Genomic DNA, 24621 nt, shown 5'->3' on the forward strand with positions numbered 1-24621 from the left:
TAACTACACTTGACAACTCATAGACTTGTATAGCTTAGTGAATCTATGTCTACTCACTATTGTCATAACGCTAGAAATTTGCATGTTTGCATTAATATAACCTTAAACGTAACTAAACTTGACAACTCATAGGCTTGTATAGCTAAGTGAATCTATATATACCTACTATTGTCATAACGATAGACATTTGCATGTTTGCTTTAAAAAAAAAAAAAAGTGCTGTTTCATCTGCCACAATTTAATCTGTAAAAATGTTATGAAAAGCCTGCAGCTGCTATTGTGGCACTGCTCGCCTGTTGTTATCTCATGCACACTGAAAATAAAGAATTCAAAAAAAAAAAATGCAAAAAACAAATATGAACACTAACTTTGGTAAGCCTTTGTGGCTACTACAAAAGACTGGACATACCCCATTTTGAATTTTCATTTCTGGGCTGCCATACCGTCTCAAAGGCAACATAGCCATAGCCAGGTTATTCAGGGATCCCTGACAGATATCAATGTTACAATGTTAACAATGTTAATTTTGAAAAAGGAATGGTTTGGAAATAGCAAAGTGCTACTGTAGCGGTTACCCTGTGTAGCAGAGGGGTTTCAACCGCTGGAGGGTGTCCTTTTCCCGATCAGTGAGGAGGATTCTCAGGATCCAGTCGTTTTCCAAGTGAAGAAGCTCTAACAAGAGCTTGTGTGAATAGCTGTATAGCGGTTACCACCAATAAGAGACAGGACTCTAGATTGAGGGTGAAGTAGAACTGATGTTTAATGGCAGGTACTCTGCTTTTATGCAGTGCTCCCCTGCAAGGGAGACGCCCACAGGCAATTAGGCATTCACCAACCAGACACCGGTAACGTTTGGAGATTGCAGGAGCTCCTGTCCCTGCAGGATGGGCCTATATCAGAGGAGGCCATGACAGTGGCGAGGTTACTTTCGCCACAGCTACTTGTATTTATTGCCCATTAACTTTAAAAAAAAAAAAAGAACATGTTAACATTGGGTATTTAAAAACTCAGGACAAAATTTAGAAACTATTTGGCATGAGTGTTTTATGGCTGTTTTAGATGCGTAACAGATTTTAAGGGTCAAAGTTAGCAAAAATATGTTTTTTAAAAATCTTTTCATCATATTTTATAATGGAAATAATGGTATCTTTAGAAAGACCATTTAATGGCGTGAAAAACAGTATATAATTTGTGTGAGTACAGTTAATGAGTAAGAGGAAAATTACAGCTAAACACAAACACCGCAGAAATGTAAAAACAGCCTTGGTCCTCAACGGTAAGAAAATTACCGTAAAGGGGTTTGTTAGATATGGTGAGTGAAACTAGAACAATTAGGACTTAAAATCAAATAAAATACACTAACACTGAATGAAAACTAAAAGGATATATATATATATATACCCATAAATGCAATAATCTTTACCACCATAAATAAATTGAAATTACATATATATGTAGTCGGGGATATTAAGCCGTATCTGGAATAGTAGTTGATGATTGCTAGTCGGTTGTGGTGCCTGAACCGACGACCGGGTAGGCCTGAAAAAATGAGGGCCCACCTAAATAGTATTTGCTAAGGGGTGTTGGTGGGTGGGGAGTCTAGGTCGATCTCGGCCCTGATTAGGGGTAGGTTTGGGTATAAATAGGCCGGATTAACCCCTCCCACAACTACAGGCTCCGCCTTAACATTTGTAGTCGGGGATATTAAGCCGTATCTGGAGTAGTAGTTGATGATTGCTAGTCGGTTGTGGTGTGCCTGAACCGACGACCGGGTAGGCCTGAAATAATGAGGGCAAAAAGGTTTTAAACAGAACACTTTAATGCTTTATACATTCACATGAGCAATTCCTTAAATGCTTTCCTAAGTTCTTTCTCTGGTTGTGGAATGTATTTACCGTAAGCTGCTGATTTCCACCTACCTAGTTATTGCTGGAAGCGGCTGAAGCGGCGCCGATCCTAAATGAGTATCCTGAGATGGACATGGGGTCATGACCTAGTCTGACCGATAATGCCCTTATGTAATATATGAATTTAGCTGTCGTTAGGGGTTTATTGGAAATTGTGAGTAGGGGTGAGTAGCTTTGTTTGTCTCCGAGGGAAAGGCAGAAAGTATCCAGGACTGTTACTGGACACCACTTATTATGGGTCTGGAAGTACTGGATCTCTGTAGGAGGTCCCAACTGATTTCTTTAGAGTGTCTTAGAAGCAGTATGTAGTGGTCATCCACTTTTCACATATCCCTTATTCTGATGTAACTCGTGTTTACAGATAGACTATGTACTGTGAACTCATTGGGCCTTAAGAACCCGTAGAACGCTATATACATTGCCATTTTGAGTACGCAGTTAGTACTAGGTTCGAATGGGCTGGAATCTAACAGATCTGATAGACCCTTGAATTTGTTCCCGTCGATTGGTTGCCTTTTGGCTGTAGGAGGGCCGTCTGTGCGAAGTATACCTTTCAGGACTTTTTCAGGAGATAGGATGACATGAAAGGTTTGTGGCAGAGAAATAATGTGAGTAAGTGGTGCCGTAGGCCTGTGAGGTAAGGTTTGATGGTGTTGTGTGCCAGCTTCAGGTGTAGGTGACAGTGAGCGGTGAAAGCAACTATCGTGTCGATAGAAAAGGTGTTCGTGATGTGGTGTTCGGAAGCAAACCTGGAGAAAATAGTGAGTGCTCTATCGTAGGACTTCTTGGTGTTGTCTGACAGAGCGGATTTTGCCAACGTTAGTGCGTGTTGTTTCAGCCGTGTCAGTCCATTATCAGGTCCTGAAATGTGGGGGTCGGCTCGGGTTTGATGGCCGCCGTGGGGTGTTGTTCGAAGAATGCCTGAAAGTTGGAGCGAGAGAGAGCATCAGCAGCAATGTTTTCCCGACCTGGTATGTGCATGCAAACCAAGTGGAAGTTGTGAGTTGCTGCCAGCCACGTGAGTCTCCTCATGAGTCTCATGATGACTAGGGATGCGGATCTGCCTTTATTTATGATCTCGCATGTAGCTTCGTTGTCGGATAGGCATTTAACTGCTTTGCCCTCCCACAATGAACCCCAAGTGTGTGCGGCTGCCACTATAGGGTAAAGTTCGAAAAGCGAGGACGTGGTGTTAAATGCCTGTAATGTTGAGGTTTCGGAAGGCCATGAGTCACGGAACCACTGGTTGTTGTATATGGCCGCGAACCCTGTGTGGGCTGCTGCGTCGGTCCATATGACCGGGGAATCTACGTCGAGGGGGGTATGAACATAGATCTCCCATTCCAGGAAGCAAGAAATCTGCCCCACATGAGTAAGTCTGCTTTGGCTTTATCATCGATGTGATTATTGTCGTGGGGGGTCTCCGTTAGGAGGTGTAGCAAGCGTGAAATGAATGCCCTACCCTGTGGTATAATTCGGATAGCGAAGTTTAGTGAGCCCAGGAGAGACTGTAGCTCTTTGCGGGAGCAACTGTTTTTTCTCATGAAGCATGTGATCTCGTTAGATATGTGGTTAACCTTCTCATCTGGTAGACTCGCCACCATATCTGTGGAGTCGAGATGAATCCCTAAGAAGGTTAGGGCTGTAGCGGGACCTATCGTCTTTTCCCTTGATAGAGGGACTCCTAGTGTGGAGAAAAGTGCAGCGGTTTTATCTATACTGTGGGGAGTACAGTTAGGTTCCTCTACCGTGAGGAAGTCATCCAGGTAGTGAATTGCTACTGGGCAAGCACACACGTTTAGGAGTAGCCAGCACAGTGTTTCAGCAAACGTGTCGAACAGTTTGGGACTGCTTTTGGCCCCAAACGTCAGACGCGTGGCGAAGTAGTACTGGCCCTTCCATTTGACTCCGTGTAAATGCCACAGGGACAGATGTATGGGTAGTAACTTGAAAGCGTTAGTGATATCGGTTTTTCCTAGCCACGCGCCTTTACCTGCTTTCAAGATTGCCCCCATTGTGTTGTCCACTGTGGCATACTGTAGTGAAAATTCACTGGATGGTATTAACGAGTTAATGCTAGGAACCACAGAAGAATGAGGCGCTGATAGGTCAATGATCATACGTTTTTTATTGTTAAATTTCCCGGTTGCAATGCCAATTGGGTTAGTTCTGAAACTAGCGTATGGGGGTTGTGTAAATGGGCCTATCATGAACCCATTGTTGAGTTCTGCTGTGAGCAGAGTGTTGGTGGTGACAGGGTCTAGTATGGCTGATTGCAGGTTCCTGCATTCTAGGGTGCCCCCTGGGGTTGCCACTAGCCCCGTGTGGAATCCTACCGTGAACCCTGTGGTGAGGAACTCGACCAAGTGAGGGGAGGGGTGAATGGAGAGATAATAGGTGAGGTTGCTAACATAAATTTCCATGAGTCATTGTCTAGGGAAAAGCCTATTAGGGCACATGCGTGTGCCCTAAAGCAAAGGAAACAGACGTGCAACAAACGACAAGCGCTGAAGCTACAACCTCCCGCATTGAAGTTATTGCATATCTGTGCTTTGCCGAGGAAGACAATGGGTCTGCCTAATTTGTCCTTGATCACCCTGTCTGACTTGGGGGTGGGCTTTGCGTGGCTGGTGGAGGGTTGGCTCTGTTCGGAGGGGCACAAATTGGTGGAGTGTGCAGTTGAAGTGCAAATGGCACAAGACGGAGGCTTGAGGCCGGCGAAGTGACGGCAGAACAGTTCCGTGTCTAGTTGGCTCCAGTCTGAGCGTATGTTAACCTGAATCAGCGCTGCCGCCGCCTTCGCCGAGAAACATAGAAACATAGAATGTGACGGCAGATAAGAACCATTCGGCCCATCTAGTCTGCCCAGTTTTCTAAATACTTTCATTAGTCCCTGGCCTTATCTTATAGTTAGGATAGCCTTATGCCTATCCCACGCATGCTTAAACTCCTTTACTGTGTTAACCTCTACCACTTCAGCTGGAAGGCTATTCCATGCATCCACTACCCTCTCAGTAAAGTAATACTTCCTGATATTATTTTTAAACCTTTGTCCCTCTAATTTAAGACTATGTCCTTTACTGTGTTGATTCCCTTTATGTATTTAAATGTTTCTATCATATCCCCCCTGTCTCGTCTTTCCTCCAAGCTATACATGTTAAGATCCTTTAACCTTTCCTGGTAAGTTTTATCCTGCAATCCATGAACCAGTTTAGTAGCCCTTCTTTGAACTCTCTCTAAGGTATCAATATCCTTCTGAAGATAGGGTCTCCAGTACTGTGTACAGTACTCCAAGTGAGGTCTCACCAGTGTTCTGTACAATGGCATGAGCACTTCCCTCTTTCTACTGCTAATACCTCTCCCTATACAACCAAGCATTCTGCTAGCATTTCCTGCTGCTCTATTACATTGTCTGCCTACCTTTAAGTCATCAGAAATAATCACCCCTAAATCCCTTTCCTCAGATGTTGAGGTTAGGAGTCTATCAAATATTCTGTACTCTGCCCTTGGGTTTTTACGTCCAAGATGCATTATCTTGCACTTATCCACATTAAATGTCAGTTGCCACAACTCTGACCATTTTTCTAGTTTACCTAAATCATTTTCCATTTGGCTTATCCCTCCTGGAACATCAACCCTGTTACATATCTTAGTATCATCCGCAAAAAGACACACTTTACCATCGAGACCTTCTGCAATATCATTAATAAAAATATTAAAGAGAATGGGTCCAAGTACAGATCCCTGAGGTACCCCACTGGTGACAAGCCCAAGCTTCGAATATACTCCATTGACTACAACCCTCTGTTGCCTGTCACTCAGCCACTGCCTTACCCATTCGACAATATTGGAATCCAAACTCAAAGATTGTAGTTTATTGATAAGCCTTCTATGTGCAACAGTGTCAAAAGCCTTACTGAAATCTAGGTAAGCAATGTCTACTGCACCACCCTGATCTATAATTTTAGTTACCCAATCAAAAAAATCAATAAGATTAGTTTGGCATGATCTCCCTGAAGTAAACCCATGTTGTCTCTGATCTTGAAATCCATGTGTTTTTAGATGTTCAACAATCCTATCCTTTAACATGGTTTCCATCACTTTCCCCACTACTGAAGTAAGGCTTACTGGCCTATAGTTGCCCGACTCCTCCCTATTACCTTTCTTGTGAATGGGCACAACATTCGCTAACTTCCAATCTTCTGGGACTACTCCTGTTATCAATGATTGGTTAAATAAATCTGTTAATGGTTTTGCTAGTACACCACTAAGCTCTTTTAATAGCTTTGGGTGTATTCCATCAGGTCCCATTGACTTATTTGTCTTTACTTTTGACAGTTGAAATAGAACCTCTTCCTCTGTAAACTCACGTGTAATAAATGACTAATTTATCCTTTTTCTCAACTGAGGTCCCTTTCCTTCATTTTCATCTGTAAATACCGAACAAAAATATTCATTGAGGCAGTCAGCTAGACCTTTATCCTCATCTACATACCTTCCTTCGTTTGTTTTTAATCTAACTAATCCTTGTTTTACTTTTCTTTTCTCATTTATGTATCTAAAAAAAGTTTTGTCTCCCTTTTTTACTGACTGTGCTATTTTCTCTTCTGTGTGTGATTTGGAAGCTCTTATAACTTGCTTAGCCTCTTTCTGCCTAATCTTATAGGTCATTCTGTCTTCCTCACTCTGGTTTTTTTTTATAATTACTAAATGCTAGCTTTTTGTTTTTTACTATTTTGGCCACATCTGCGGAGTACCACAGTGGTTTCTTGAATTTTTTGCTTTTACTGACAAGCCTAATGCAATTTTCTGTTGCCTTCAGTAGTGCAACTTTTAAATAATCCCATTTCTTTTGGACTCCATTTAAATTGCTCCAGTCTGATAATGACTCCTTTACACATATTCTAATTTTAGAAAAGTCTGTTTTTCTAAAGTCTAAAACTTTTGTTTTTGTGTGGTGTGACTCTGTCACTGTTCTTATATTAAACCACACTGACTGATGATCACTGGATCCTAAACTTTCACCTACAGTAATATCTGATACCAAATCTCCATTTGTTAACACTAAATCTAGTATGGCCTCTTTACGAGTTGGCTCCTCAACGACTTGTTTTAGAGACAATCCCAGTAGGGAGTTTAGAATATGTGTGCTCCTGGCACAAGTAGCTATTTTTGTTTTCCAATTCACACCAGGAAGATTAAAGTCACCCATGATGATAACTTCCCCCTTCATTGTCATTTTAGCTATTTCTTCAACTAGTAGATTATCTAACTCTTCAATTTGTCCTGGGGCCTATAAATCACACCTACACGAGTTACTGTGTGATTACCAAATTCGAACGTAACCCAAACGGACTCTATGTTCGCCTCTAGGAGAATGACCTATGATAATCATAGAAAGCATAGCCTCCGTACTTGTTGCCTAGGTCCACCAATTTGTGGAGGTAAAGATCCAGCTCCTCTCTGCGTTGAGGGAAGACTGAACAGATGACGTCCCTGTATAGGCCAAATGCTATCACAAAATCAGGCATGGTCAGTTTTTTGTTAAGCCTAGGGTCCCTAGCTTTGAGTACAACCGATACCTCCCCATAGCAATAAGCCTTGTTTTCTACCAAGTCTTGGGATGCTATGAGGAGTGATACCAGGTTGACATCTTTACCTTCTAAGAGGTCTTTCTTAATACCCTGGGGCACTAAGTGGGCAGGCGTGATGATGTGTGTAGGCGTAGGTGCTGGGTTGGAATCTGTGCTGTTACCCGCGTTAGGCAAAGTCTGTGGTAGCGTGGAGGGGATAGCAGCTGGGGTGATAATGGCCACTTGATTTTCAAGTTTCTCCAGTCTCTCATTGAAGAGGTTGACTGAAGAGAGAAGAGCGGACATTGTGGCCTGAAGTCCAGGTGTGCTTCCGTCGATTGCCTGTGTGCTGGTGCCTGGTCGCGGGGTGTCAGGGTTAGCGTTCAGGAGGCGGTATAGTTCCGCTTTGCAGGCCGTGGCTGGGTATGGTATGCCTCATCTCCTGAGTTCCGCTGCGATCTTGGGCATGGTCCAGGAGCGTAGGGACGCTGGACTAGCCGTCTCTACATTATCCACTTGGGTATTTGGTCTAGTTGGGCTGGAGATTCTGGCTGGGGTGCTGGGTAGGGAGATATCCTCAGCTATGTCTGAAGCGTGTGACATTCTATAACACAAGTAAGTACATGTGTTAGGGGACATTGATTTGCTTGCGGGATGAATATTATTAGGAAATTTGTAATACTTTTTTGGGGGGAGTGAATTTCCTTGACATGAAGGAGTGATTGGGGCGTTCGTACGTGTCTATGGTGAGTTTGCCCGTGATGCCGTTGGGCGAAGCGATCTTTGTTTATGAGGTTGGATAAGCGTGATGACGTGCGACGTGCAACTATGGAACGATATGGAGGTGTCGTGCCTCGGTGGCGAGTAATGGATTTATCCACTGAATGTGGATGTGATTAGGGAACGTGATTGAATGAGCCGTTGTGTTGGCCTTTTTTTTTTTTTTTTTTTAATTCTTTATTTTTATTGTGCATGAAATCACAGAAAAAATGACGATGCCACAACAGCATAGTACAAGCTCAATTACGCAGGTTTTTGACATAGGTGACATTGAGTTATAAGCACATTTTTATATTGGTATGAGGAGAAACAAGCTAGATTCATACAGCTGATTATAAGCCCCCAGCGTAACAAACATGGACTTCAGTGTACTTGACGTGGTGGGCATTGTGTATGTGACTGTGTGTTGGTGGTATGCCTAGTCTGGGTAATGCTGTACCGCTCGCTGGTCTAAAGTTGGCTCGAGGGTGGCATGTTAAGTGTCCTGAAGGTTATACTGAGCCTGTTATAAGTGAGGTACGACAGACATGCGAATTATTAATTGAAGCATTAACTTGCTGGCATATGTGTCTGAGTCTAATTACTGTTAGCATTCAAACGCTTTAAACAATGAGTGAGACCCCCCTGTGATCCCATGTGCAGGCGTAACAACAAAAAACAACATAAAATGAAGAATGAAGAAAAATTAATGAAGAAAAATTAAGAGTCAACTGGTAAAGTAATCGTGGATGTGCAAATGGGGAGCGGGTGACAGTGGGCACCTTGCCTTGCATTAAGTCTCAGTCTCTGTATTGTCAGCCGATGCCTTGTCCGGGCTGGGTGCTTCCTCTCAGTGTGTGTGGGCTCGTTAGAAGGTTCTCTGTATCGGCAGCTAAGTGGTCTCTTTTCATCTCGGGGTGTCGCTGGGAGCAAGGATTGGTCTGGTGTTGCGTGATTTTTCTCGGCTGTGTCATGTGCGGCTGGAGCAGGTTCCCTCCTGATGTGGTGTGCACCCGAGGAGGCCTTGGCTTCCCCAGTCCCCTCCACTTTGTTGCTTTGCATGGGTGAGGTGAGTGCTGAGCTCTCTGCCTCCCACTTCTATCTTTGTTCATTGCCGGAGCTGTAGGTTGTTGGGAGCTGTAGGAGCGGAGGCTGTCTGGGTGAGTGGTCATCCGTTAGTTGTAGTGCCTCATGTTGCTGCTTGTGCGTAAGGGGGGAGTGATGCAGGGGGAGCCCCCGGGTGAGCCCCTGTGTAGGCTTTGTGCGACTCACCCGTTGAGAATTAAGGTGCTCAGGCTTGCGACAGTACCACAGGCCGCGTCGTTTGCAGTCCGCACTGTATTCTGCTGCTGTGGACATGCAGCTTGTGAGGGTTCCGGTCTCAGCGCCATCCCGCGTGGCCTCCGCCATTTTGGGACCCTGCCGGAGCGTAGGTCTTAGCGGTCCCTCTGCATCGCCTGGTACACCTATAGGCGATCGGGTCTCGAGGGTGTAGACCGGGATCTCCCCCCCGGTCCAGAGGGGGGGGAACGGGGCCGGTTTCCCCGCGGGTCCGACTCCAAGCCCCGGATAGTAAGCGGCAGGGCAGCGGCCGTCCACCCCGCTCGCCTCCGGAGTAGGCCTTGAGGAGGTCGGATAGGCTTCCTCCTCCAGGGGACTGTAGCCTGTTGGGCCAGCCTCACCCTGGATCCCAGGGCTCTTTGCCCAGCGGGGGCCACCGTTACCGGCAGGTTTTGTGCCAAAATTGTGGAAATAGATCTGCTTCTAGTTTTAGGCTGCAGGAGCTGGTCTCGCATGCGACCAGCCAGCTCGGCGGTCCGGCCCCGCCCCCCGTGTTGGCCTTTTTTAACCTGTTGGTCTGTCAGGTGCGTGTCTGACAGGGTGATTACTTAATGGGGGGAATAGATGGGAAAAGAAACAGGATACTTACTTGTGGTTGTGCGAGTTTGTGCAATTGCCTGTGTTTCCAGACTGTTATGTCACGTGGGTTGCCTGAGATGGCTTAGAGACCTATAAAGAGGGACAGTTAAAATCTATATAATAATAATATTTTATTTATTTTTTTATTATTTTTTTTAGTGCCGTGTGGGAATGTATTACCTGCACGAAACTTGTCCGGTGGGTACAAATTGCAGTTCGCGGACTATGCGTTGTTCCGGAGAGCCTAATTAATGATTAGAGTGAGTATGCAAGCGTGATATTGATCTTGCATTGACAAGATTCTTCTTTTACTTACCTATGTATTTGTGGTAGTGTGGTACGCAAAGATTTGGTATCCTTATGTCAGGGTTTGCTTAAAATACAAGTATGGGGAACTGGTTAAACTTTTTTTTTGTGTCCCTTTAAATACCATTTCCTCTCCCTCCCTCCCTCCCTTTCCTCCTTCATATTTTGAGTATATGTTTGTGAGTGAATATAAATATAAATTTGTATTTATTTTCTGGGTTTAGCTGTTGCTGATGGGAGTGATGGTTGAGAAGAAACTGGGGGGGGGGGCTGGCTTTTGGTGGTTGAGTGGTTTTGCCAGCCCCTCCGCTCCACCTGTGTGTCCGGCGTTTACGGAGCGACCCGGAAGTAGGCGCGTGCTGGGTACTCACGTGACCGGAAGTAATAGCTGCGTGGAAATGACTGTGGCAACGAGCTGGCGGAAGCCCGGCAACTGGCGGAAGCCCGGATTTGCGCGTGGTCCTAGTGCCGGACCTGGCTGCGGCTGGCTGACTGCCGGCGGGAAGGAGAGCCCTCCGTTCGTCGGGATGATGTTGCGGCTTGCAATAGGAGTTGCTGCTGGACCGGATGCTGCTGGACCGGAACCGGAAGTGGACGCAGTGGAGTCTGGGTCGATCTCGGCCCTGATTAGGGGTAGGTCTGGGTATAAATAGGCCGGATTAAGCCCTCCCACAACTACAGGCTCCGCCTTAACACACACACACACATATATATATATATATATATATATATATATATATATATATAAAAAATGAATTAAACAGGCTCACACTGGTCTATTATGAGACATTTCTATTTTCTGTTATGTTCCCAATGGTGAGAACACAAATATGGAAGTTAGGAAAAGCCAGACATGAATCTCAACTTCTCCACAAGCCCACCACATATGGACATTTGAAAGATAGGTGGATTAGAGTTATGTGTTCTCCGGACATAATCTGTGGACCTTACTGCTGACATTCAGTATCCAGGCGTAGTACCGGTCAGCTTTGTAACATTCCATTCAGTTTTAGGTATACAATCTCACCCGATCTCACACTGTCTTACATTTTTATTTTATTTTTTAAATATTTAAGTCAGATGGAAAAACAAAGTCAATATCAGAAACTCAATTCCATCAAAAGGAATGAAAAGGAAACAAAGAAAGAAAAACAAGGGAAGGGGATAACAATAGGAGAACGGAAAGCCCAGCTTCAGGGGGAACGCTAATATCGATGAGAGAAAGCAAAATACAGAAGACACTAGGAATCATTGCAAGCCACGGGGCCCCAGGTCTTGTGATAGTATCAGGTCGAGTCACAGACTTTAGCAATTAGCTCATCCATTAAATTTGCTTCTCTAATTTTACGAAGGACTGAATGCTGGGGGCGGGTGTAAATACTTCTCCAGTTCTCAGGCAGGGCCCTATGTGCCACCAGTGCAATTTTGGTTACCGAGCGTTTTTTATCACTTGTGAAAGAGTCTATAGGTCTTGAGAAGAGGAAAACCCAATGAGATGATTCCAACAGTTTGGAGAGTATGAAGACATACAATTTAAAGATCAATCTCAGTTGGTGAAGGAACGTGGTTTGACTCTATAAGCAGCTGACATGGACTTTGTTTTACTATGAGTCATAGCATTTGCACAGTGAGTGATAAGCCTTTTTATGGAATGTTTTCCTTACAATACTTTATCTACCGTCACTCCACACACGCAGTGATTTCACAGTCAGCAAGTTCTCAGGCGGATGCACAAAACACCTACACAAAAGCAGGAAATATATCTAAAAATGGAGTATAATTAACTCTCTCCTTCCAAATAAATGCTATTTACGTTAACATAAAGCATTGACATTCATATTTGTCCTTATTTCAGTGCAAGAATTAGCTATTTTAAATATAGTATTAGCGACAGTAACTTTGTTTACTTGGCAAGTCATTTTACAGTGTAATAAGGAAACGGTAATATAGCCTGCATTAATTGACCAAACGGTTATAATCTAAACAGTTTGTAATAATCGTCGTCAAAAATCGGTATTGATTCTAGTGCGTACTGCACCATTCTTTTAGATCAAGCCAACCTAATCACTAGTTATCCCATCGAAAGGATTGCATGCAGAAAAGAGATTACATAATTTTTTTTTTTTTTTTTAAAGCCAATTTATTCACTTTTTCCACATTCAACATGCAATCCATAACTATATTCAGGCATCATTTCTGTAGAATGTAAGAACTGCCTTTTAAATTAACACAAAGGGTAAGGGTCTCAATGAACAAATGACCAGATGTACATATATATCACATTTTTGGGCTCATCAGCACTGAGCTCGCTATGATTTCACGTTGGAAGCCATTTCCCTTTAGAAAATCCTTCAATGGACGTTACCAATTAACAGCAATTCACAGGCAAAGTCCCAAAAATTGAGCAATCAGCAAACCCCCACAGGTTTCCATGACAACTGCACCACTTACAACTATGCCCTAGAACAGGGGCCAGCAACCTATGGCACTCGATGTGACTTTGCAAGGTACTCAAGGTCTAGCCTATCAATAGACCCAGTGGGACTTCAGATATCTGCTAGTGCAAACCAAGTTAGAATTGCATGTGATGAGGGACAATCCTCACCTTACGCATTGCAGTACTTGGAGGAAGTGATCCCTGGATACTCCAGGAATCCGCATTGGTGTAGAGCAGCCTGCAGCAGCGATGGAGGCGAATGCTCTTAATCTGTACATGGCCAGTCTGGAGCCCACACTGCAAGATATATACAGAGCTGCTGAAGAAGCCTTCCCCATACAAATAATCCATATAGCCCTCAAACAAACACAGTCACCACAAACAATCCACATACACAACCCCACAAGCAGCCTCTCACAGGCAATACTGTAGCAGCCCCACTCATATACACACACCAGCAGACACACAATGTGACACACACACAATTCCACAAGCTGCCTCCATACACAGCCCACATTCATAGGTATATGCAATACCACAAACTACTCATGAACATATACAACAGTCCACAAACGCACAAATACAGCGCTACAAAGCAACTGCAGCACCCATAAACATCACAAGCGGAATACAGCAACATACACAACTCAATTAAAAAAAAAACTTCTTGTTTTTGTATTAGCCCACTACTTCTAAAAGGTTGCCTACCCTGCCCTGGAATTTGATTTTATAAATTACACACCTGTATGTTTTGCAAAACTGTCACAAATGACACACAAACATGGAAACAGGACACCACGGTTATAAAAGAACACAAAGAGGAGATGACAGAACTATATCCTTTATTGTAAAGAAATTCTACGGAGGAACAAACTTGGATGGATACTGAAACCTGTAATGGTACATGCTGAAATGTACAGTACTCTACATAAAAGTGCATCATCACAACGGATTAACAATACATTTGTTTTTTTTTTACAGAAATTTCCAATTTTACAATTTTTTTTTATTTTTTTCTTTATTTATTTATTCTTCACAATGGGGGTTGGACGCAATGGTAATTAGTAAAAAGTTGAAGTTCCTCTAAAATTTTAAAGGCACTTTCACATGTACATACTACAGATGTACACTCACACAAATAGTTAACAGAAAAAAAAAAACGCTAGCAGTACTGGAACGGACAGTAAAAGGACAATACTGACAACAGGCCTGAAGGAGTTACCCCAGACTTATGCACCCAGAGAAAGCAGCATGGGGTGACTCCAATCAGGCCCCCCTATAACGAACAGGTTGCATACATCTGTAGCCGGAAAAAACTTCCATGCTACATGTCCATTGACAGTAATCTGAATACCTAGAACCATCAAACTACACATTAAAACTTGTATGAACGTGCTGAATGCACAGTTTCTACTATATATTTTTTATTTTTACTACACTAATTTGAATATAATTATTATGCAGTCCATTACAGTTACTTAAATATTCACTCCGTTCAAAAGACGCATATTTAAATTCTATTATGCCACAATAACCATATGAAAAAGTACCAGGCTTGCCCTGTGCTTGTAAAACAGTGAATAATTCCAGTTTGTTCCTTTTGAGCTCAGACGTCCTCATAGCCTTTTAACAGATGATGACTGAATTGTAAATGTTCCAACCCGATTCTACTTTGGAGCGAATAGACCCAGCTATTACAGGCTACAGGTTGAGGTGAGGAGGTATTGAAATAGTGTGATTGTAGACAGCTGCATCTAGCATGCTGGAGGGTTAGTAGTGCTTAGTGGACTTCGATTTCTTGGTCCTAAATGTGTTATTACTACAGTAGAGCTGATAAAAACACAGGACTAAGTAGCAAAATAAGACACCGCAGTAAGTTTGTTTAAATATAGGTGAGCAGTCCACATTTAAAAAAAAAAAAAAATTCTCCCAAATTGCAGATTAAAAAAAAAGGCATATGCTACAAGTTTCAGATTAAGAAAAAACAAACAAAACAAAAATAAAACTGCAGACATAGTGTCACATTGTGAATCCCACTAATGTAGACACTGCATCCTATTTGACCTACTTTATTAGGTCAATGTATCCTGATTATACGATGAAAAAAAAATCCCCTTAATTACATTTTAACAAAATAAACCCAAATAGAAACCGAGTATACCGACTGCATATTATGAACATAATATCATAAGTAAAAGTGTGGCTCATTGACGTTATAGTCAAAATATATATACAGCCCAATATTTTATATTTATATTAAAAAAAAAAAAAAAAAAAAAGTACCAACGTACATTTCTCAGTCATATCCATGACTCAAGAGAAGAGATTTTTTTTTTAGCCTATTCTAAACAACACATTAAACTAAATTGCACGGTTTGTGAATGTGTCCTTACAGACCCCACACTAAAAATATATATTTCAATCTATTTGTTTATTAAAAGCATACTCTCCACAGGCAGACACTAAAAAGATTAAAAGAAATAGAAAAATGAACAGATTCAATTTATTGTCATTCATGCTGGGAAAACTAAACTAACTGTTCCCAGAACAGAGAATAGCATATGTTAGCTGCAATACATATTATACACAAGCAGCTCTCGGCTCTCCATTAGTGAAAAGGGGTCACAATCTAGCATCAGTAATTATAGACTATTTTGTGCTCGCAATGAGTTTTACGGCTTCTCTGTTTAGTGTGCATATCGCTCTATTTACACATATACATATATAGCAATCTCCATTCACAGAAACATGTAAAGACATATTCCATACATACCTGTACAATTACCACATGCGGTGCATATTTTACACGTAAATAGCAATACAGTCTTCGGTTTACAATGCAGTTAGGAAATAAATGGTTTTGGCTATAATATTAATAAGTCTATTTAGAAATTACAAATAATCTCTTAACACAGCCTCTTTTTTTGGGAAAATATTTGCATTTATTGGGCTTGATCCCCCTCATCACTCCTAGGTTTAAAAAGAAGTACAATTTATAAATGTGTTGAAAATAAGTGATTGCACCCCAGATGTCCGTGAGTTACTTTTCCTTTGATGTTCCATCAGGAAAAGCACTGTGAGAAAAGAATCTCACCAACAATTGGAGAGCGAAGTCAGCCATCTCTAGCTAAGCCAAATCCCTTTATGTCAGAAAATGGCAGGTATGTCATTGGTCTGTAAGAGGCTATGAAAAACCCATGGATAATTTATTTAGGCTGCTCTTAATGTTTGACCTGTGAGGTAACAACAGATCTCTCCATCACTATGAGTTGTTAACTCCCAATGACATTTCTTGGTTAAAATTCTGTGCATAAATAATGTGCATCCATTTTGTAAGTGGGAAGTCATTTGTGATCTGGGTCACAATCTATACAAGTTGTGCAGCATTAAATCTTCAAGTAATATCTATGTGTTCCTACTCTTGTAAAAAACACATACAATAACCAAACCTCCCCCCACGCCCATAATTCTCTAAAATTGTTGCAGGAGTTTCATACATAGCATGGCAATTCCCGGTGCACACCATGCATGATGATAAAGCATGCCCAACAGCCTGTACGAAGATTCAAGTTACATTGTGCAGGATTTATCGGCGGCTCCTTGCGAAGGTTGAGGTGGTCCTATACCAGGATTTGTTTTTGGAAGAACAATTGGTTTTGGCCTCAAAGCAGGTGGCTTCAACTGAACTCCCATTCTAGGTGCCACCATTGGCTTGAAAGTACTCATAGTGTCACTAGAAGTGCTGGTACTGCGACGGATTTGAGGCTCCGTATTCTTCAGTATCACATTGTGAAGAGGGCTCAGTGATTCTGTTGATGTTGCGGAGGTGGCAGAGTTTTTAATTTGTTCTAGGGTGTCCAGCACTACGTCAGGGGCATGTTTGGCAGTGCTTTGACGTTCCAGCTCACGAAGCTCACTCAGGGCAGAATTCATGGTTTCTTCTATATCCTGCTTAAAAACAAACAAACAAAAATAAAGACTAGATCGATGCCCAACAAGCTTTTTTTTACTCCATGTCTGCCACATAATTAACTCTCATGCTGCCAAGGTGTTTTTTTTTTCTTTTTTTTAACTATTTGCCCAGTGGCTACTAGTGCTGCCAGCGGGCAAATCGGTCGGCTCTTTTTATTATCTGGGCCAGGAACTGAATTCTCAGAGCCTGGATTTGCCACATTCAGCCATCTGACGGAGTTTGTCTGGTTCAGAGCCTGAATTACAAAATCTAGAAATTGATTAATTTTATCAACAATGTCTGGGGGTTGGAGTTTGGAGGGCGTCCTAAGCAGCCGGATGGATTTACCCTATTTGCAGAGGCGGCTCTCTAATTAGGCAGTTTAGGCGGCCGCCTAAGGCCTCGCTCTGGCTGGGGCCTCGCGGCCGCCTAAACCGCCTTTTGGCAGAGTGTGTCAGGTCCTCGGTCACTGACCGAGGACCTGACACCAGGAGGGGGCCCTGCGGCTTGCCCGTTATGCCGCCGGGTGCGAGGCCCCTCCTGGCTGCCGGCCAGCCACCGCAGACACTGGTCTGCAGCTCCGCAGTGTGCAGAGCTGCAGACCATGTGACTCGAGAGAATTGGCCAATCAGAGCGTTGCCGCGGGTTACCACGGCAACGCTCTGAAATCTCGCGAGATTACACGGTCTGCAGCTCTGCGGAGCTGCAGACCGGAAGTAATGGCCACCGGACCACCAGGGAGCCCACTGGACCACCAGGGAAAGGTAGGCTCTCCCTCCCCATCACCCCCCACCACCATCACCACCCCCAGCCGTTCCCCCCACAGCCTCACTCACCATCACCCCCACCACCCTCAGCCTCACTCACCATCACCCCCCCCCACCCTCAGCCTCACCCCCAGCCTCACTCACCATCACCCCCCCCCACCCTCAGCCTCACCCCCCCACCCTCACCATCACCCCCCCACCACCCTCAGCCTCACCCCCCCCACCCTCAGCCTCACCCCCCAACCCTCAGCCTCACCCCCCAACCCTCAGCCTCACCCCCCACCACCCCCAGCCTCACCCTCACCCCCCACCACCCCCAGCCTCACCCTCACCCCCACAGCCTCACCACCCCCCATCACCCCTCAGCTTCACCCCCCACCACCCTCAGCCTCACCCCCCCCACCACCCTCACCCTCTCCCCCCACCACCCTCAGCATCACCACCCCCACCACCCTCACCATCCCCCACCATCCCCCACCACCCTCACCATCCCCCACCACCCTCAGCCTCACCATCCCCCACCACCCTCAGCATCACCCCCTCAGCCTCACCACCCTCAGCCTCACCCCCCACCACCCTCAGCATCACCCCCCCACCACCCTCAGCATCACCCCCCCACCACCCTCACCATCCCCCACCACCCTCAGCCTCACCCACCACCCTCAGCCTCACCATCCCCCACCACCCTCAGCATCATCCCCTCAGCCTCACCACCCTCAGCCTCACCCCCCACCACCCTCAGCATCACCCCCCACCACCCTCAGCATCACCCCCCCACCACCCTCAGCATCACCCCCCCACCACCCTCAGCATCACCCCCCCACCACCCTCAGCATCACCCCCCCACCACCCTCAGCATCACCACCCCCACCACCCTCAGCATCACCACCCCCACCACCCTCACCATCCCCCACCACCCTCACCATCCCCCACCACCCTCAGCCTCACCATCCCCCACCACCCTCAGCATCATCCCCTCAGCCTCACCCCCACCACCCTCAGCATCACCCCCCACCACCCTCAGCATCACCCCCCCACCACCCTCAGCATCACCCCCCCACCACCCTCAGCATCACCCCCCCACCACCCTCAGCATCACCCCCCACCACCCTCAGCATCACCACCCCCACCACCCTCAGCTTCACCCCCCCACCCTCAGCCTCACCACCCTCACCACCCCCCACCACCCTCAGCATCACCCCCTCAGCCTCACCCCCCACCACCCTCAGCCTCACCCCCCCCCACCCCCAGACTCACCACCCCCCCCCCCCCCCAGCCTCACCACCCCCCTCCACCCCCCCCCCAGCCTCACCACCCCCCCCACCCCCAGCCTCACCACCCCCCTCCACCCTCACCACCCTCAGCATCACCCCCACCACCACCCTCAGCATCACCCCCACCACCACCCTCAGCATCACCCCCACCACCACCCTCAGCATCACCCCCACCACCACCCTCAGCATCACCCCCCCCACCACCCTCAGCATCACCCCCCCCACCACCCTCAGCATCACCCCCCCACCACCCTCAGCATCACCCCCCCCACCACCCTCAGCATCACCCCCCCCACCACCCTCAGCATCACCCCCCCCACCACCCTCAGCATCACCCCCCCACCACCCTCAGCATCACCCCCCCACCACCCTCAGCATCACCCCCCCACCACCCTCAGCATCACCCCCCCACCACCCTCAGCATCACCCCCCCCACCACCCTCAGCATCAACCCCCCCACCACCCTCAGCATCACCCCCCCCACCCTCAGCATCACCCCCCCCACCCTCAGCATCACCCCCCCACCCTCAGCATCACCCCCCCCACCCTCAGCATCACCCCCCCCACCCTCAGCATCACCCCCCCCACCCTCAGCATCACCCCCCCCCACCCTCAGCATCACGCCCCCCACCCTCAGCATAACCCTCCGTCACCACCCTCAGCCTCACCCCACTCACCATCACCCCCTCCTTCTCACATTACCCCCCCTCACTCTCACATTACCCCCTCTCACATTACCATCACCCCCCTCCCTTTCACATTACCATCACCCCCCGCTCCCTCTCACCCCCTCTCCCTCTCACCATCGCACCCCCTCTCCCTCTCACCATCACCCCCCCCCTATACACACACAACACACTTCAAGCAGCTACCCCATACACATAGAATCTCAGACAAAAACGCAAACATGCTCACAGAGACATACATTCAGACACACAAGGATACTCTCTGTCAGACACACTCTCAGGCACATACACAGGTAGACAGCGCATCAATGTGTATATGTGACACTTTTTTGTTAGTGGGGCCTCATGTTTGCGTTTCGCCTAAGGCCTCATAAAGTCTAGAGCCGCCTCTGCCTATTTGCTTTGGGGCCATTCGGGCTTAAGTGAATAACATTGTATGTTTATAGGCAAGTTTTTTCTTGCAAATAAATACTTAATCAAAACTACTCCAATGTGACTGATATAACATACGGTATATGAACATATACACACACACGGAGAGGTTATATTTAAACAGGTACTTTAAGCAATTTAACAGTCTGTATGTTGCAATATTTGTATTGTTATACTCCATAAAATTGAAACAAACGAGAACCTTGTTAATATGGACATTATACCCCAATAACAATGGGCTGGGTGTTAACGTGAAACAACTGATAGACACAGTAGCTACATAACGTAAAGAAATCCAATATACCATGAAAAGGATATATCTGAGAAAGTGTCTGGAGGTGGACAGGATACTGAACAGATTACAATGTTGTTATAATAAGACTGAGAGGAAACATAAATTGAAGCTTGGTAATGTTGCCGAGTGTGATTAATAGAACACATTTTATAAAGTTCTAATACCATTAACTCCCTCTACATACCTGAGCAATACTTTCTGCATCAATTGGTTTATGATCATTAAAACTTGTATACTGTCCCGATGATGTAGACCTTCTAATTGGTGGACTATCTATCTTTTTCAGAGAGTCATGCCTACTAATGTTTGTAAGGCTTCCATGGCCTGGTTTGCGTCTTCTTTCTGGGCTGTCCGTATTGAGGTTTCGATTATGCAGAAGAGGTCTTGGACTGCAATGACTTGATACATTGGAAGACATAGTTTCTACAGAATTATTGGCAATCTGTTGTGGATGTAAAGGGCAGTGACTGTCACTTGTCCGGCCTGAGCGACGAGGAGGTGGTGGATCAGCTCTTCTCCTGTGCCTGAAAGAAAATGAAAAATTCACATTAGGCAAAAATGGCAAGTGGAGTATATCAGGGTTATGTCCTGGGTCCACTTCTCTTTAATCAATGACACAAAACAAGGTAAGGTAATATAGTTTGAACTGAATACTACATCCCTAGAGAAGGATTCCTATAAACTGGCTAGACCTTTCTTCATAATTTCTGACCTGCATGTGTATCTGTATTATTATATGTAATTTTATATATCTTTACTTGGAAAGTGAGGCGTCTGTGTATGTCTATCTGTATGTCTGTCAGTGTGCGTGTGTGTGTGTGTGCGCGCGCGTGTATGTGTGTATCTGCATTTTTATATATCTTTACTTGGAAAGTGAGGCGCTAAAAACCTATCTGCGGCCCGATTGTAATTTGTAGAAGTTTCATTAAAAGAACAGAGGTTAGGGGCGGGGCCTGACCAGCATGGAGGATAGACGTGCCACTGCAGAGCTCCTCAGACAACAGTGCTAAAACTGACTATTCCCAACATAAAGCTTCACATATGGCAACCCAAATAGTCTCACCAGACTCCTGAAAGGAGACTGCATCGAACCTGCAGCCTGTGAGCACCCTGCAGCCAGCTGGCAGACCGACTTGCGCCATGAGGCCTGGTGACCGTAGAGCGGGAGAGGCGGCCGATCCCCCGGTCCGGTGCCACGAGAAGCTGACACAACGCAAGCAGGAACCCCGCTATCCCCCCCCTGGACCGTCAGGGGTGATCGCGGTCCACACCCGAGCAGCAAATCGAGCCGAGAGCGGGCGCAGAGGGGGAATGCACTGAGACGTAAGCAACATAACGCTACACCCAACATGGCGGACGCCACGTGTTCCCCCGAGCCTACAGACCCACAACATGGGGCCCGGCTAACTATAGAAGCTATCTTCGATAAATTCTGGCGCAAGCTGGAGACCAAGCTGACTGACAGCCCCACCACAGAATAGCAGGAGCCATACAAGCTACAATTATGGCGCTGCCAAGAGAGCCGTCGAGCCTCGACTACACCGGGGTGCCAAAACCACATCTCCTGTCAAAAGGGCGTGCGACGCCGCTCCCCTAACCACCCGAAAAGCTTTTGGGCTGGGAGTCCATCAGGGGTTTACCCCTCGCCGTCCATACCCCCGTGGGAACTCCCGGGACAGGGAGAACCCGCGGGCCCCCAAGCCAACCACAGTGTCTGGAAGGCTCCATGGACACAAGGCAAGGGCTCTCGCTAAGGCCAGAGGGCTGGGAAATCGAGCCGCAGGGGGACCACCAACACGGAACGGCAAGACCACCACCACACGACGAGTTCCCCTTTTGCCCGAGAAAATCACATGCAGACCCCAGCCGGGAGAAGCAATACAGACCTGCGGGCACTGCCTTTAAGCACCGCCGATGCCTCAATGGCAGCTAGTTTTGCCGTGCCGACTATAGGAGTCGGATGACTTTTTGCAACACACTGGGGGCACACTGGGGGTTGCTTTATCAGCGCGCCCATGCAACCCCTGTGGACACTATCTTACCTATTAAGTACCAACCTTTTTGATATAACTTGCATGTTTAATTTCCTTTGATAAGCTATCCTTACAGATCAAAATCCAGACACGTAAGCCTTGCAATACCTATTTTATAAAGATGAGCCTTGTGTTTCCACTTTTTAAGCTGCTAACACTATTGAGAGGTTTTCAAGCTAAAGCCTAAACCACGCGCACGTCTAACGTATTTTACACAATTTTCCTAATAAGATTAATTGAGACCTGCATATCTCACTCTCATGCTTCATACTTGTTAAGCGATAATTACATACATAGCAAAATGTTTCCTGCAATACTTTTCTAGTTGTATTCTACCTATAATATAAAATTGTGCATATGCTCCTAAATACCACCAATGTAAACAGTGATATGAAAGCCTGAGGACTGCCGTTGGGGTACCTCATGCCTGTCTGTAATAATTTAATGCACAGCAAAAATATAAAAAAAAAAAAAAAAAAAAAAAAGAACAGAGATTAAACGTGATTTAACCACCAATGGAACATTTCTCTTGATGCTCCACTTTTAGAATGTTGCCGTACAATTTCCTTGAAGAAACTTCTATAAAACTCTCCCATTCACAGTTCATTTATTTAAAGTCACAACTTTCTACCTACCTGGCTAAATATATATCAGGACGCCTATCAGTTGGAGAATTCATATCTTTTGATGATGACTTATCATCTGTCACAGGTCCACTGCTAGCTTCGCTGTCTGCCTTCTGACTCAGAGTATCTGAAAATGCATCATCCCTAAAACAGAAACACACATAAATGCAATCATAGGTTTGTCTTTACAAGTACTGTTCTTGTACAAAAGAAAGTTATATGGCAAATTAGAGATCACTATATAAAGCAATATATAGTAAACGTTAACTATACTTACATGTCCTGCACCACAATATACTGATGGGGGACTAGGCCATCTATCCCATTATGTCTGCCTTCCCACCAGTCGTCAGACGCGCGGTGATACAGAAGGAGGGAGGCGCCTTTTTTAAAGGACAATTCACGGGCAGATCTTCCAGAGTAGTCAAATTTTGCAATAGCTTCAATCGGCTCACACTCTAAAAGAAGAAGAAACAAAAAAACAAACAGCAGTGGTGAGAATTTACATATCACAGAATATGTGTAGATATGTGTGTAATGGGTGCCAAAATGATATTATATGTTGAAGTTACGGGTCATCAGTTTACTATATGTGTCATGGCATCCTACAAGAGCTGTTTACGAGTATTGTGTAAGTGCAGTAAGTATCGAGTGCAGGATGCAATCACTGTATGCTATGGGTATCATGCGGAAGCTGTACAGTATGTGGTGCTGGACAGAGTTTTGGCTTGGCTCCAAGAATCAGGCTAGATTTGCCAAGATCCGCATTAAACAGTAACCACAGACCATTCTAACCCATCAGTGTGCTTGGGTAAACGATGCACCCCACTGTGGCAAATAAAAGGGTATTTATTCTGGTCCCTATAAACATACCTACAAGGACATTAACAATATGCCCACTCATCAGTGTCCCAATTAACCAGGACGGTTGGAATAAACTAAAAACCTTGTTTGACTGAAGTGGTTTAATGTTGCTGAAAGGGGCATTTTCTTTCATAATGTGTCACTTATAATGTAAACTCTTTCATGTAGCACTTTTCTTTTCATGAGTGGGTTGAAAGGTCGAGAAATCAAAAAGATAACGAACAGCAGCGCTTTGTTTACAGACTAAACAGCATTGTCCAAGCGAACAGCCAGCACATTCTGAGAAACAGTCTGACTCTACCAGACCTAATCATAATGAGATCAGTGTCCGCAGCACAGTCGGCCAGATGCTTTCACAGCCGGGCCCGCAGCTTCTTACTGCTTCATTGAAACAGTCACACAGACATAAATAAAAAGCCAATATGACTAAAATGGAAATAATGGCTTACAATTTCACAATGGGAAATTCGACCAGTTTAAACAAAGCAATGTTTTGTGTTTTCCTCCATAAAGTTAATATATATTGAAATTAACTTTAAGGATGCACAAATCACACTGTTCAGCAATTCGGAAATCACACCCATACTAGTGTACACAGTAGTCCTTATAATGCGCCCCCCCCCCCCTCCACCCCCTTGTCAAAGAGACCCCTAGGGTCTTGAAAGGTCTCTCTGCATGTCCCTTAGCTAATATAGACTAATGTTCTCAAACTCAAAGTCAATCAGCAAAAACCTCAAAATTGTCAAATAACAGACCCCAAAAATAGTCATCACGCTGGAAAAACAGGACA

At 45.3% G+C, this 24621-nt stretch overlaps 1 protein-coding gene across 4 annotated transcripts in view; it reads right to left on the reverse strand.

Annotated features, from left to right (window-relative positions):
- Positions 1-15190: 15190 nt before the first annotated feature.
- The window catches only part of SRGAP1 (SLIT-ROBO Rho GTPase activating protein 1), a 159854-nt gene continuing 150423 nt past the window's right edge, over positions 15191-24621 (reverse strand). For 2 of the 4 annotated variants that reach the window (XM_063447084.1, XM_063447082.1), the window contains exons 19-22: positions 23245-23425; positions 22977-23111; positions 20493-20832; positions 15191-16850 (exon numbers count right to left, since the gene is read on the reverse strand). In XM_063447084.1, the coding sequence (XP_063303154.1) occupies positions 16473-16850; positions 20493-20832; positions 22977-23111; positions 23245-23425 (1034 nt within the window). In that variant the 3' untranslated portion in view covers positions 15191-16472. Of the gene's footprint in view, positions 16854-20492; positions 20833-22976; positions 23112-23244; positions 23426-24621 lie in introns of all 4 variants that reach the window. The other 2 variants (XM_063447083.1, XM_063447081.1) reach the window with 1 other exon arrangement.

The sequence above is a fragment of the Pelobates fuscus genome, chromosome 3 (genome assembly GCF_036172605.1).
Source record: "Pelobates fuscus isolate aPelFus1 chromosome 3, aPelFus1.pri, whole genome shotgun sequence".
In the NCBI taxonomy this organism is placed as follows: Eukaryota; Metazoa; Chordata; class Amphibia; order Anura; family Pelobatidae; genus Pelobates; species Pelobates fuscus.